This window comes from Harmonia axyridis, chromosome 3 (genome assembly GCF_914767665.1).
Source record: "Harmonia axyridis chromosome 3, icHarAxyr1.1, whole genome shotgun sequence".
Taxonomy (NCBI): domain Eukaryota; kingdom Metazoa; phylum Arthropoda; class Insecta; order Coleoptera; family Coccinellidae; genus Harmonia; species Harmonia axyridis.
The window spans coordinates 4,739,204-4,755,339 of NC_059503.1; the positions used below are offsets into that span (position 1 = coordinate 4,739,204).

General features: G+C 36.0%; 1 protein-coding gene across 1 annotated transcript in view; it reads right to left on the reverse strand.

Moving 5' to 3' along the window:
* Nucleotides 1–11,187, reverse strand: part of LOC123675880 (Krueppel-like factor 13) — a 191,569-nt gene extending 180,382 nt beyond the window's left edge. The window contains exon 1 of the mRNA XM_045611421.1: nt 10,241–11,187. Within this exon, the coding sequence (XP_045467377.1) occupies nt 10,241–10,748 (508 nt within the window). The 5' untranslated portion in view covers nt 10,749–11,187. The remainder of the gene's footprint in view (nt 1–10,240) is intronic.
* Nucleotides 11,188–16,136: the final 4,949 nt, after the last annotated feature.

The following is a 16,136-nucleotide window of genomic DNA, read 5'->3' on the forward strand; positions in this document are numbered from 1 at the left end:
CTGGGTCTGCTATATGGAGCGTGAAAAAGCCTGCTTCCTCGGCCTACACACACACACACAAACACAGGATGAACGGTAATAATATGGTCGATCTGGAAACTGAGGGAGAAACATGTCATTCTAGAAGATAATGGACCTTGGTGGGCGGTAGAGGAGGTGGCTGGTCCACCTCCGAGGTGGATACGCATTTCAAGTGGGTTGATACACCCCTCGGAGTAATGAACGTAGATAGAGGGAGTATATACGCAATTCTTAAGTGTTCCCAACATGGTTATCTTGAAGTTGTCGGATTGCATATATGTAAAAGGTGTTTTTTTTAGAGCTATAGAACTTTAAATTGCAATAAAACAACGATGGATTATTCGATTGACATGAATTTTATTTATTCGCAAGATAATCTTGTGGCATTACATTTTTAATTTGATTTCTGGCATATGACCGGCTGTAGTTCAATCTGGACGTCCAATATTCGATGACTTTTTCCAACATTTGTGGCCGTATAACGGCAATAATACTGCGAATGTTGTCTTCCAAATGGTCAAGGGTTTGTGGCTTATCCGCATAGACCAATGACTTTACATAGCCCCACAGAAAGTAGTCTAGCAGTGTTAAATCACAAGATCTTGGAGGCCAATTCACAGGTCCAAAACGTGAAATTAGGCGGTCACCAAACGTGTCTTTCAATAAATCGATTGTGGCACGAACTGTGTGATATGTTCCGCCGTCTTGTTGGAACCACAGCTCCTGGACATCATGGTTTTTCAATTCAGGAATGAAAAAGTTTGTAATCATGGCTCTATACCGATCATCATTGACTGTAACGTTCTGACCATCATCGTTTTGGAAGAAGTACGGACCAATGATTCCACCAGCCCATAAAGCGCACCAAACAGTCAGTTTTTCTGGATGTAACGGTGTTTCGACATACACTTGAGATTTTGCTTCACTCCAAATGCGGCAGTTTTGTTTATTGACGTAGCCATTCAACCAGAAGTGCGCTTCATCGCTAATGGACGCAGTGCGCGATACGTATTCCGCACAGAACCATTATTTTCGAAATAAAATTGCACTATTTGCAAGCTTTGTTCAGGCGTGAGTCTATCCATGAATTGCCAAACCAAACTGAGAATAAATCACTTGACAGCTGTTGAGTTGGTCGCCATCTTGAACAGAAATGCCAACTTAAAGTTATATACCTCGAAAAAAAACACCCGTTATATACAGTTCTGTGGTCCCCAAGTGTGCAATTGATCCACGATTGAGGAGAGCTCAAAAGCTTTGAACGTCAGTATTTTCTCATTTTCTTTAATGTTGTCACTTAAAATCTAATTCAAGCAATCATCACCTCCTGGTGTCTTCTGACGTCACAGAGTATACATATATCATGCATACCTATAAATTTCCCTTATACCTTATACTGAACCCGAGAACAAGATACGAGCATCTCATCAACATTGAATTCACGTTTGGTAATTCCATCTCGAAATGAATTGAGGCAACTTGGCGCCATTCCCAAAGCTATCTCCCTCTCCAAATCATACACACAAGTTAGTTTTTGGAATGCACATGCAGAACACACAGTATGGCAAGCTCATATCTCTCGCAAATAACTCAAATAACAGTGAGACTTGGGAATCGAGCTAGGAGTCCTGCATTCCATATCAGATGTTTGTACAGGGTGTTGGTGAATAAGGACGACAAACTTCAGAGGGTGATTTTGCACCCATTTCGTAGGTGCAATGATCTAGGTCTAGAGAGATTACCACCACGTGGCTTTCCGTGTATCATTCTTTTTTAGAATGGGTCACTAACCTTAAATCACTATAATGGAAACTAACGTTTATTACTCTTTTCTAGTTTTTTTCGTTTTTGTTTTTAGATTCAATTATAAAGTCGTCAAACGCTGAAGTAGAGGAAGGATGGAGAAGATTTTGTTTGGACGAAGAAAAAGCCCTTCAAAATAATTAGGTCAGCTTATTATGTAAACAAATACACAAACCAGTCGCTGCACTTATACGGGGAGACAGAGTTTTTGCTAAGGCCTTTATCTATGACCTTGTATCATATGTTGAAATGTATGAAGCCCCGTTTACATTTCCTCAGTTAATATCACCTACACATGCTTTTTTGTTTGATGATTTTTTGTTTTTCTCTTTCTCAAATAATATATATACACATATTGAATCAGAATTTGAAATAATTCTCCCCTTCAATACCATACTAAAATTTAAAAAATAGTTGAGATATATATAGGGTGTTTTTTTTCGAAGTATATAACTATAAGTTGGCATTACTGTTCAAGATGGCGACCGATTTAACAGCTGTCAAGTGATTTATTCTCAGTTTGGTTTGGCAATTCATTATAAACAGACTCACGCCTGAACAACGCTTGCAAATAGTGCAATTTTATTTAATAATGGTTCTGTGCGGAATACGTATCGCACACTACGTCCATTAGCGAAAAAGCGCACTTCTGGTTGAATGGCTACGTCAACAAACAAAACTGCCGCAATTGGAGTGAAGCTAATCCTCGAGTGTATGTCGAAACACCGTTATATCCAGAAAAACTGACTGTTTGGTGCGCTTTATGGGTTGTTGGAATCATTGGTTCGTACTTCTTCAAAAACGATTAGGGCCAGAACGTTACAGTCAATGGTGATCGGTATAGAGCCATGATTACTAACTTTTTCATTCCCGAATTGAACAACCATGATGTCCAGGAGCTGTGGTTCCAACAAGACGGCGCAACATGTCACACAGCTCGTGCGACAATCGATTTATTGAAAGACACGTTTGGTGACCGCCTAATTTCACGTTTTGGACCTGTGAATTTGCCTCCAAGATCTTGTGATTTAACACCGCTAGACTACTTTCTGTGGGGCTATGTAAAGTCATTGGTCTATGCGGATAAGCCACAAACCCTTGACCATTTGGAAGACAACATTCGCCGTGTTATTGCCGATATACAGCCACAACTGTTGGAAAAAGTCATCGAAAATTGGACGTCCAGATTGGATTACATCCGAGCCAGCCGTGGCGGTCATATGCCAGAAATCATATTTAAAATGTAATGCCACAAGATTATCTTGCGGATAAATAAAATTCATGTCAATCGAATAACCCATCGTTGTTTTATTGCAATTCAAAGTTCTATAGCTCTAAAAAAAACACCCTTTATTTCTCTTTCTCAAATATAATATATATACAAATATTGAATCAGAATTTTAAATAATTCTCCCCTTCAAAATCCTACTAAAATTTAATAAATAGTTGAGATATACTGCGAATGAAAAAGAAATAGAAAAGAAATATTGTATAAAATTTGCAGTATCTCTAATTCCAGCAGAGAAACTTGTGGCATCCAGCAGACAGTAGACACCGTATAGAATTTCCAATTATTCCTTCCATTTCTCCGCATAAAAATCCACTTCCTCACTCGAAACGAATTAAATTCAATTTCCAAGTCCGAAGGATAATCCGATGAAATACTTCCTCCCTTAAGACCACTCTATCTCCCTATCGAATCTCCCCAGATCCACAAATATAAAACTCAAACAAGACTCTTAACTGGGACGTTGCCGGCTCGATCTCTCCATAGGAAAGTTCACCCGAAAATTGTCAAGAAGATGATTATGTCAGGTTGGATCTTATACTTCCACTTAAACTTCCCGATAAGTTTAATCTGGATACGTTTTGTGCCAGCTTTATCGAGCGTTCCATATTGGGGAGTTCCGATGGAGGTGGAACTAACACCTCTGACATATATTCCCAAGATACACACTTGTGGTTTTCTACGCTCGTTCTAGTGCTCTTGTCATTCCGACAGAATGTCTTTAGTTTTCAAATTTTGAGAGCAGAATATTTATTTTGTTGGCCTCCTAATGAATATTTAGTTGAGTTGGTTATTACTTGATGGAAATACAGGGTTTTTGAATAAGGAGTTGCATTTCGAATAACCCGCTATTTCGATAGTTGATACTTTTGAAGCTTTTCACATTTGAAAAGTAATAACTATGTCACTACTAACAATGGAACACTCTTGCCAGAAAAGCAGCACAAACTCCTCACAAGGGCCTTGAACCTCTCTGTGGTATAGGTAAATTTACCTACAAGAAAGAGATTCAAGAGAAGGAAAAATCACTCTGGCGGAATCTTTCAAAAAGTTTCTTTGAAACTTTGATACTGCGAAATCTAAAAAGCATCTGGATTTCAGCAAGAATACACTATCTATATTTTCTCACTAGATGACCTCATGATATTGAGTCTAGCCGAAACAAAAGACAAAAGACTTGTAGAAGTGAGGAAGTAATATTTTTGATACTTTACAATTCGAAATCTATAATCTACAAGAGTATATGGCATTAAAATGGAAAGAACACAAAATATCCCAAATCGAAATATTATCCAAATATCAATTTTTCAAACTGATAAAAGAGATTCTTATTGAAAAAAAATTTCATTCTATTGATGAATTTATGGCATTTTAACAATTTAAATAATATGGCTTTGTGATTGTTGACTTTTTCATGCTCCAAGAAGCTCTACGAATTCCTCTTATAACGGGTGTTTTTTTCGAGGTATATAACTTTAAGTTGGCATTACTGTTCGAGATGGCGACCGATTTAACAGCTGTCAAGTGATTTATTCTCAGTTTGGTTTGGCAATTCATCACAAATAGACTCACGCCTGAACAACGCTTGCAAATAGTACAATTTTAATTCGAAAATAATGAACGTTACAGTCAATGGTGATCGGTATAGAGCCATGATTACTTACTTTTTCATTCCTGAATTGAACAACCATGATGTCCAGGAGCTGTGGTTTCAACAAGACGGCGCAATATGTCACACAGCTCGTGCCACAATCGATTTATTGTTTGGTGACCCGCCTAATTTCACGTTTTGGACCTGTGAATTGGCCTCCAAGATCTTGTGATTTAACACCACTAGACTACTTTCTGTGGGGCTATGTAAAGTCATTGGTCTATGCGGATAAGCCACAAACCCTTGACCATTTGGAAGACAACATTCGCCGTGTTATTGCCGATATACGGCCAGGGAAAAAGTCATCGAAAATTGGACGTCCAGATTGGACTACATCCGAGCCAGCCGTGGCGGTCATATGCCAGAAATCATATTTAAAATGTAATGCCACAAGATTATCTTGCGGATAAATAAAATTCATGTCAATCGAATAATCCATCGTTGTTTTATTGCAATTTGAAGTTCTATAGCTCTAAAAAAAACACCCTTAATATGTTTATTTTGACTTAACATATAACATTTTTTATGATTAAATAAAAACTAGCCTGAACTAGCTGATTACCCAACTAAATAACTAAAAAACAAACTCAAAAACTAACTTACATGGCGCGGCTAGACGAACACCTCATTCTCTCTCAAACCCAACTTCCACGAGATAAAAAATGCAAACGTGAGATCGTTCCCTGTCCACCCAACAACCTAATGAAGATAAGAAAGAAACTGGGGGGGAATTCGAGTCGAACGCATCAATTGAAAAGTAAATAAGCTTTATCAGTGAAACTCACAGGAATTGACATTTTCTTTCACTCGACGTTTTCCGCTTATTACCCCCGAGGAGGAAATTTATTCACGATCCATCGATTTTTTCATCGGAGGATGTCCATGACACGCTCGGAAAATGGAAAAGTTCGCAAAAAGCTCTCGTGGATTTTCGTTACAGGGATTCCGGCAGTGCTTTGTTGATCGGTTCATCAATTCCTACGAAGATATTAGCGATATAATTATTTTTCACTGGAGAATTACATAATGAAAGGGTTTTGAAAAGAGGTTTCATTTTGATATCGAAAAGAGTATATTTCGAGAAGAATCAAGTGTTGTTTTAGCTACGCCAAAGCTATGGTTGCTAACACCATATCCTTTACATGAAATTCTTCATGACCAATTCGTCCTTAAGGTCTTGAATTAGTTGTGGAGCATTGTCAATGGCATATATCTTAGATTTCTCGTAACTCCAAAGTCTAAAGGCGTTAAATCACAAGATCTCGATGGCCAATTGTGAACATCTCTTCAAGACATACCATGGCTAGGAAACTTTTCTTGCATAATTGCCATCTTGTCTGGCTTCATCTTGAAAATAAACAGCGTCCATTTCAATATCTTCCGATTTGTGCCATAAAAATTCACTAATCAGAGCTAGGTAGTGCAATCCAATCACTGTAACAGTTACCCCAGTCTCATTTTCGAAAAAGTAAGGTCCAATCACACTACCAGCACAAAAACATCAACAAATAGTGACAGATTGAGGCTGGAGAGGCTTTTCAACAATCATCCTTGGATTTTGCAAGCTCCAAATGCCAAATTTTTACAAATATAATATTGTATGGTCGATATTCGACAGGTTTCCGTTCATTGTTTGTTCACTATTGTTTTAGTTCTAAAAGTTTTAGCCTAGTAGAATCACAGTTTGCTTGGCTTTTGTTCAATAAAATGCTATTTAACATGAGCTTGCAATACATTTATGTTTTTCTTGTAAATGCTCAAGTTTTTGAGAGAATTGTAGAAATGAAAATGTAAGTGAATAAATTGGGCTTTTAAGTCGAGTTTTTTCAAAAGAAAAATTTTCATCCTAAAATAAATTGTAACAAAAACTATTTTAGGGGTTGACTATTTCAACTCCGAAAAGTATGCATAGAAGTATTTAGTTTCATCGACAAATAATATTTATCAAGTTTCATGGTTCTAGCTCAATAAAAACATTATTTTTTGTTAACTTTTCCATGGGAAAGTTTTTCAAAAGATTTAATACCAAATACCCACCTCAATTTTCATCATAGAATCACCCCTTACATTTTTCCGGTGTTATTCAGATACACCCTGTATATAACTCAAAGCAATACCAAGTTCAAACATCGATCATCCACATAAAACCCAAATCGAAAAAAACCTCATTCGAAAAGGCCTTCCGAATCCACCAACTCCGCCACCGAAACAAAAAAAAGAAAGGGGTAGGAAATATCGATGTTCGCCGATCACATAAATCGGGGGTGGATCGAGCCGACGAGCGGCAAATATGATCACCAGGGGATTATCCAACCCCCCCGCATATATGGGGGCAATCCCAAACAAACATGAATGCAAGAACTCGGACAGATGTCTGGAGAGGGTTCATCTGCATAATCGATTCCATCTACATATAACCTTCTCTGAATACCGAAGATGCGCTTCAGGTGTTACTCCGCCCCACAGTGATTTTACCGCTAGGGGATGACGACGACGGCATCCGACCTTAGTATATCTTTAATGGCATCTCATCTCTTTTTTTTTTCGGTCCATATTATGTCATGATGGAGGCTGGCTGAATGGCGAGCGAAGGGTTTTGCACAAAGTGAACCGTTCAAAGTCCATTGGTTTTGGGAGGGGGTAGGTTAGGGGGAGAGGGAGTTTAGGCACAAATATCGAATTGAAAAGGGTCCAGGAATTTATTAGGGTCGAATTCTACGACCTTTTTTTAACTGATGGAGTTTTTGGAGGGAGGATTCCGATTAAGGCGATACAGTTCGTTCGGTAAACGTTATAACGGGGTTTTCCAATAGGAAATTTTATTTTCTTATCAAAAAAAGTGTATAGGTACACACATCGTCGAAAGTCTTGGCCCCCTAGGTTTCTCAAGAAATAAACAGTCTATTTTGTGGAAAGGAGAAGAATATTATTCTCTATTTCAGTGTGTCTGTGAAGTAAGGAACAAATTCGTTTTTAACTGAACAGACCATTTTAAGAAATAATCCTGAAACACGTCGATTTTTATTTAAATTTACCGTATTTTGAAATAATAATTTAATATACAGGGTGAATTACTTTCTAGTGATGATGTCACTGTAATTTTTTTTTTTTATTAATGGAACACCCCATTTTGTCTCAATTTTCCGATTACTCTAGCTAGGATGATTCCAAAAATGTATCACATGTTGATTCCAATTGGTACAGGGTGGACAAAAATACAATAGTTTTGTGTGTGTTCATAAAGTAACTCGCAACATTCTTTATTAGTTAAATTGACAATATTATCAAAAATACTTATTGTCTAGCAACAATTGGTTTGAATGTAACATCCTGTAGTTTGTTACATTTTAAGATTAATAAAAATGAGCTGTTTCCAAACATGTTTGGTACTTGTGGTCTAGCACACAAAATATGAAAGAAATTATTTCTTATCAATTCAAAAAAAAAATGTAGTCGTCTTGTTTTTTGTGGAATGTCATTATTTGTTTATTGCCGCTAGACAATAAGTATTTTCGATAATATTGTTGATTTAACTAATGTTAGAATGTTACGCGTTACTTTATGAGCTCACACAAAACTATTGTATTTTTGTCCACCCTGTACCAATTGGAATCAACATGTGATAGATTTTTGGATTCAGCTCAGCTAGAGTAATCGGAAAATTGAGACAAAATGGGGGTATTCCATTTAAAAAAAAATGACGGTGGCGTCATTACTCGAAAGTAATTCACCCTGTATATTAGATTATTATTTTAAAATACGGTAAATTAAAATAAAAAATCGACGTGTTTCAGGATTATTTCTTAAAATGGTCTGTTTAGCTAAAAATGAATTTGTTCCATACTTTACGGACACAGTGTATATCTGATAGAAAATCTTCATTGATCACTCTCTGCTTTATGCAGGATGCGACAAATTAGGAAAAATCTAAATGAATCGATTAATTTAATTTTGATCACTTATAGTTATTCCACAACTGAATTCAAATTTAACAGTCCGTATTACCACCTCTTCTTTCAATCAATTTTCAGGCATATCGTTCCATTCTTCGTGAAGGGCTAAACTCAATTCCTGAGAAGTCGAAGGTAGGTTTTGGTGATTGCATATTGCTCCCCCTAAGTAATCCCATACGTGCTCAATGGGATTAATTTCTGGTGAGTTTGCTGGCCAGTTCATTCACTGGATATTGTTCTCTCGAAAAATTTTTTGAACCCTTCGTATGTGATGGGGAGTTATCATCATGATGAATGAAATTATCTCCAAGTTAATTGCGCAGAGGAAAAATAATTGATTCAATGATGTTTTCTACATAGATGAGTACGACGCCGAACATTATACCCTATACAAGACCTCTCAGAAACAGTCCCTACGAATAAAACGTTTCTAGTAGAATACAATTTGACCTAAAATATAAAGTCTTAAATTGAAAACGGATTAAGTGACACCTTGTTTTGAAGGTCATTCGATTGCCTTTTCAAAAATGCCATACACTAGATCCGCTGATAACCATAAATAAAAAGTTTGGAGAATCCACATGATGAGGATGGAAATATTAATTTAAATTGAAACAATTGCTCGCAGATCTTTTCTATAAGAGAATTGGATTCGTATGAGAGGATCTTTCGGATGTCCACCACACCCCCAGACCTCATTTTTTTCTCTGGTGATATTCAAAGTCGGTTGTGTATAAAACACAGCACGAGGTATCAAAAAGTGAAAGTGAAAATACACACAAAATGCCGAGAAATTCAAGTTCAAGTTCTACAGAACGTAATGGCCAAATTTGAAAATGGGTTCTATTTTTGTCTACAAAATAATTGACAAAATTTTGAAAATCTTTTATTGCAAAATTTTTTTATGTTTCATTCCAACCCTTGACATCGTAATCAAGTATTTTTGAAAAAGCAATCGAATCACCTTTGAAATAAGGTATCACTCAAGCCTTCTTTCCATTTAAGATTTTAGGGGTTGCTGTCATCATGTTCAAAGGGTTGATACAAAATGATTGAAACCAACCATATAAAATGTCCCTCTAAGTCAACTTCCTTTTGGATATATGCTAGCTAAAGCTAAACTTCCGCCCAATAGAGACAGTTGTTATATCAAGGGTGGTACTGTTTCCAATAGACACACTGTAGAAATTTCCAATATTTTTAGTTTATCGTATTATTCTCAAGAATTGTACTCTTTTGTTTTTACAAATTTTTGTTTTCATTTAAGAGAAGTTAAGTAAAAGTAGCTATGCTAAACTTCGCCTCTTGATATGTATTCTTCTTTTCTTCAATAAGGGCAATTTATTATTATTATTGTTATATTTCTTTAAATCGATTGAAAAATGTTCAATGTTTACATTGTTCCATAGGGTATTTTAGCATTATCATATTCTTTTCATTTCGTGAATACTACCTTAGGTTGACGCATGTAGCCTGTATCTGAGGCTATTGTTGGCATAAAAACAAACCCTCCAATCGACTAACCTGTATGAGTCCTGAGATGCGCCTTCAGATGCGAACTTTTCCCGTAAACCTTGTGACAACCCTCATAGTCACACTTGTGCGTCTTCCTCATCTGCGACATCTGCCTGCTGGTCGCCTGGACCCTCAAATGACCTCCCTCCTTCTTAGCTACGACCTCAACTTTCTCCACTTGAACAACACCATCACTTTCAACATCCTCGACACCCTTACAACCTTCACCCTCTTCAGAGGTATTGTCCGACTCGTCGATAGTCAAATTATCCTCATTATCAGACGGCACTTCTGGTACCGGTTCCTGCTTAATCCTAGTCAGATCCGTTAAGATCCTGGCCACCATGTAGGAAGAACTGTCGTTGGTGATCTCCTTTATGGGGGTGCTAAAGAGGGGCACGGACTCCACGATCACCTCGCGAGGCTCGTTCTTGGAGAGGTCCAGCGGGCGGTTCAAATGGTCCTTGCTGTGAGACATCTCGACCAAACAGTGGGCGGCGAAACTTATCTCATCCATGCCGGGTCACATCAAAGGATTTTTGGCGGCGACATCAAAGGATTTCGGGCGGCGACCTCAGAAATCACTCCGCGAAAACACGAATCGGCAAACGTGAACGGAACGTACACATTTCTGCGCGCCGTTTACGTAGAGCGGACGTGGCGCTCCCTGTCGGATCGTGCTAGAGACTGCGGTCGAGCGGTTCGCGGGTGTACAACCCCCCACCCTCGACGGCGGGCGCAATTGTTCCTGCTGTTTCCACTGTGCGCGCTCTTGGATTTTCCGTTCGGTTGTAGTTTTTCCGACGTGGGTAGGTTTTTCCTCAAGAGCACCTGGGATGGAGGCTGTGGATGCCACAGGTGAGGTTAAAGGGTGTTTTGGTTTGTTATTTTTAAGGGTTGTAGGGTGAGGAGATATTGTGTGGGGATTTGGTTGAATGGGGGTGCTCTTCATTGGAAACTAATCGAGATAAGATAAAAGTGTTATAATATGAAATCAAAGCAAGATAATCAAATATCTGATGACGAAGGAATTTATTTTTTTACCTTTTTCTCATTGTAAAATGGACTGATCAGAGATCACCAATTTTCGTCTAAAGTTCTTTTAAATTAGTGAATAACGAGCCCGTTTATTTCAATTTTAATTTTTAATTTATAATTTTTTTTATTTGTTATTGTTGTAATTTTTTATATCGCACAGGTACTTTTTTGTCCGAAAAACAATTGTTTTCGACGACGACTATATTTCTTAGATATTCTTGAATTCTAGTATCGTTTGTGCGAGAGCAAATGAATTGAAATTAATCTGTGAGGGCGCATGAATAAACTAGTTCTCAAAAACTCCTGGATTCAACGCAGTGCTTTCCTCATTTTTAATCGATATTCTTCCTAAATTCTCTTTGGTTGGGACGACGCTAATAACGAAGTTTGGAAATGTTTTTCATATAAAGGGTGTTTCATAAACATTGCGAACAAATTCAAGATAACAATCTGTGAGCCATTTGGAGTCAGATAGGTCATTTTCCGGAAAAACATCATTTGAATCAGTAAATGTAAATTGGAATTATTCGGAGGTTGCGGGTTCGAGTCCCGCTCGAGGAGGTAGTTTTTCCAGAATTGAAAAATTGTCTGAATGGCGTGAAATTGATTTTATATACAGTGCGCATCAAAATTATGGAATAAATTCATTTTCTCCGAACAAAAATATTTGGCAACAAAATCCTGAAACAGATCAATTTTTGTTTCACTTTTAACATATTTTTTTGCATTTTTGTTGCACCCTGTGCCATCCCCATCAACCCTCTAAATTTTTTTAAAAGGTGACGAATTTCATCAGGTACCATCGTCTCAAAGTAAATGATCCATGCACATACTGAAAAACTCTTTGAACTAACTAATTTTTCAAAAAAAAAAAATTTTTCTTAAAAATTTCTGAACGCCTGTAAAGAATACAATACAAAGACCTTGCCAAAAAAGTAACACATAACCCACTTTCGATATTCAAAAAATTTAGAGGGTTTATAGGCATGGTACAGGGTGCAACAAAAATCCTTCAAAATTGCATAAAAAGTTGGTAAAAGTGAAACAGAAATTGACCTGTTTCTGGATTTTGTGCCAAATATTTTTCTTCTGAGAAAATGAATTTGTTCCATAATTTTGACGCGCACTGTACCTATATGAACACACAGACGTTAAAAGCGTTATTTGACAATAACAATAACTACAATATCATTTTAATAGTTAAAAATATCTAAATACCTACTTTTATGAGTAATTCAGAATAAAAAACCTTTACTTCAACAGAATTCATTCAGGTGAGTTGAAAAGTTTTGTTATATTGTAGAAAACAATAAATGAATGTATAACATTTCAAAAGTTTTTTTTTCGTTTTTTAGATTTCTGGACCTCAACTACCTATGAAAATTCCATTCTATGCCAACAAACTGGTTCCACAATCAACTTCAAAGACTCATTCATTAATAATAAAGATCAAATAAGCGTGGAAAAGGAAAACCAAAGGATATGAAATATTGTTGATTGTTTCAGAAAACAGCTATCCATAATTGTTGCATGACGTAGACAGACTCAAACTGAAAGAAGATTATACGAAGAACTTAATTTGTAGACATTCAAATGATAAGTCTATGAACTAACCGGGGATCTTTCGATGAAAATATTAGTGGGTATAATAGATTTGAAAGAACTCACATTTTTCTCGGAAAATCTTCCTCATTCGGTTCCAAATATTGTTCACATTTTCTCGGAAAAGCCTCATCATTCGGTTCTAAACATTTTTCACATTTTACTCTGAATATCTTCATCATTTGATTCGAAAAAACACTTGTCACCTGCAAAATCTTATAGTTATTCACCACACTAATCAATACAAATACTCCACACACAATATTTGCCGGTTAAAACTTCAAAGCACACACGGATCTCATTTTAAAAACATTAGCGTGCATCTTAATGAAAACAAGTTGTTTATCAGATAATATCGGAAGAAACTTACGTCATAGGGGAAGAAAAAAGCAGGTATCGTATCCATTTCCATTATCCGTGTGACGATCATGTGGAAAACGTAATAAACAGGCTTCCGAAAGTGGAATTGAAGAATTTCATGCATTTCCAAACTGCTCCAATAACCATTCCGAAAATATGAAACTGAAAACATCGTACTTTCTAAAATTTTCTTCATCCAATAAAAGGTAAACCGTCTTCGAAGTATCTAAGGATATTACTTGCAGGTTCACATGGTTTTTTTCTATATTCCCTGCAAATATTTCAATAATCAATATAATATTCATTCGATTTCGCAACTACAAAACTTCAAGCACAGAATGATTTCGCAGATTCATGCTCGAGTTCATTTTCATGCACTGCTCGCTAGACAAAAACTGTTTTATTCATCAGATGAAACCATAGACTTATAATCCTATGGATGAAAAGTGACAGTCATCGATGGAAAAAACTGTCATGTAAAATGCTCATCTATTTCAATAATCTGTGAAATGAGCATTGAGCAATTGGAAAACGAAACAAACGAGTGATGTTCTGAATGAAAAATTTGCGAATTTCACGCATTTTCGAATTATTGCAATTTACTTTCGGAAAATAAGGAACAAATCACATGAAATTATGAAATTTCATCTCGCTTTTTTTCGATTTTTATATTTCTGGACCTCAATTATGAAAATTTCAAAGACTCATTCTATGAAAAATAAAGCTGATATATGGGTGAAAAAACCAATGAATACGAAACATTGTTGATTGTATCAGAAAAAAGCCATCACTTGTTGAATGACGTAGGCAAACTCAAACTAGTAGAAGATTATATGAATGATTTATTCCGAGACAGTGACATGATAAGTCTTTAAACTAATCGAGGCTCATTCAACAAAAATATTGATGAGTTCTGTAGATTTAGAAGAACTCACTTTTTTCTTGGAAAATCCTCATCATTCGGTTTTAATTTTTATCACATTTTTCTCGGAAAATTCTCATCATTCGATTCCAAACATTTTTCACATTTTTCTCTCCATTCTCATCATTCCGTTCTAAATAATTTTCACATTTTTCTCAGAAAATCCTCATTATTCCGTTCCAAACATTTGTCACATTTTTCTCTGAAAATCTCAATCATTAGGTTCTAAAAAACACTCGTCACCTGCAAATTCTTATAGTTATTCACCACCCTAATCAATACAAATACTTCACAAACAATATTTGCCGCTAAAAACTCCAAAGCACTCAAGGATCTCATTTAAAAACATCAGTGTGCATCTTGATGAAAACATGTTGTTTATAAGATGATATTGGAAGAAACTTACGTCATAGGGGAAGAAAAAAATCATGTATCATATCCATTTCGATTATTCCGAAAGTAGACTTGGCGAACTCTTTGAGGTTTTTACTTGCAGGTTCACATGGTTTTTTTTCTATATTCACTGCAAATATTTCAATAATCAATACAGTATTAATTCACAGAATGATTTCGCAGATTCATGCTAGAGTTCATTTTTACTACCCGCTAGACAAAAACTAAATTGTTCATCAGATGAAACCATAGACTTATAATCCTATGGATGTGAAAGCCATCGATGGAAAAAACTGTCATATAGCATGCTTTTCCATTTCAGTTCTCTGTGCGATGAGTAATTGAAAAACGATTTGTACGGGGGATGTTCTGAAAGTAGAATTCATGCATTTTTGAAAGGTTCTAATTTACTTCAGGAAAATATAGATCAAATCACAAGAAATGGAATGAAGCAATGAAAATTTTCAATAATGAATTTTGGATAATTCATTTTATGAGTGAACTTTATAATTTCAGTGAAATCTGACGAATAGATCGTGATAAATTTTTACAAGCTACTTCTATCGGATGCTATCGCTCTAATTACTTTAATATTCGACCGGGAATGGTCTCAACTGATAAATTTAAAAAATAATATTTTTAATTCGAATGTTCCTAGCGAATTTCAAGAGGATTGTTCCATCGGAACTCTCCATCTAGATTAAATAACCGACAACGATGACATAATAATAAATTGTATCTCGTATAATATTCACAACAGTTTTGCGGTCTCCAAAAGGCCAATGAAACAAAAAATTCTAGACCCAGGTTCGCATTTGTTAATACAATTAAATCAGTCCAGAACTGAAAATGACTCCCTTTGTAACTATATCCGATTTTAATGACCTTCAATTAACCGAACAATGGATCTCTCAATTTGTTAATTCTCCGAAGTAATTCGAGTTAAAAGAAACATATCTTAAGATTATATTGATTTTCAATAGACTAGACGACTTTGAAAACTTTCTGAATAACAGGGAATCCTTAAGCTCATTAAATATACCTGCAAAGGCAGATTAGTCATCTTTTACCCATTTTTTTTTTCAAAGGATTATGTCCTTACTTGATGGTAACTCAATATAGATGAGAGACTATTGAAAAAAACTTCCTTTCATTATGTTATTTGAGTTTCACTACATATTTATTATTCCTGTCATTTAAGTTTGTTCTCGAAAAATTCCGTCTCAAACTTTCATATTATCTACTTTCCTTTTTAGTCTTACTTATTGTTCTCTAATTTTGAGAAAAGGTATTTCCTTTGTGAGAAAAATTGTCATTTGGGTACGACTAAACGGATTACAAAATTAAATCTACACAACTCACGGGCGTAGCCAGGGGGGGAGGGTTTTGGGGGTTCAAACCATCCCGAAATGTTTAAGATGTCCAAATTTATTGATCTTTCTCTTATTTTATTATCATTTATTCCTATTAAAAAAATTCTTATTTCTCCCATTAGCCTTTCTGTATACGCCTTTGTCTTAACCCCCCCGAAACTGAAACCTGGCTACGCCCGTGACACAACTAATGAATATTTTGGTATCGTTATTGTTG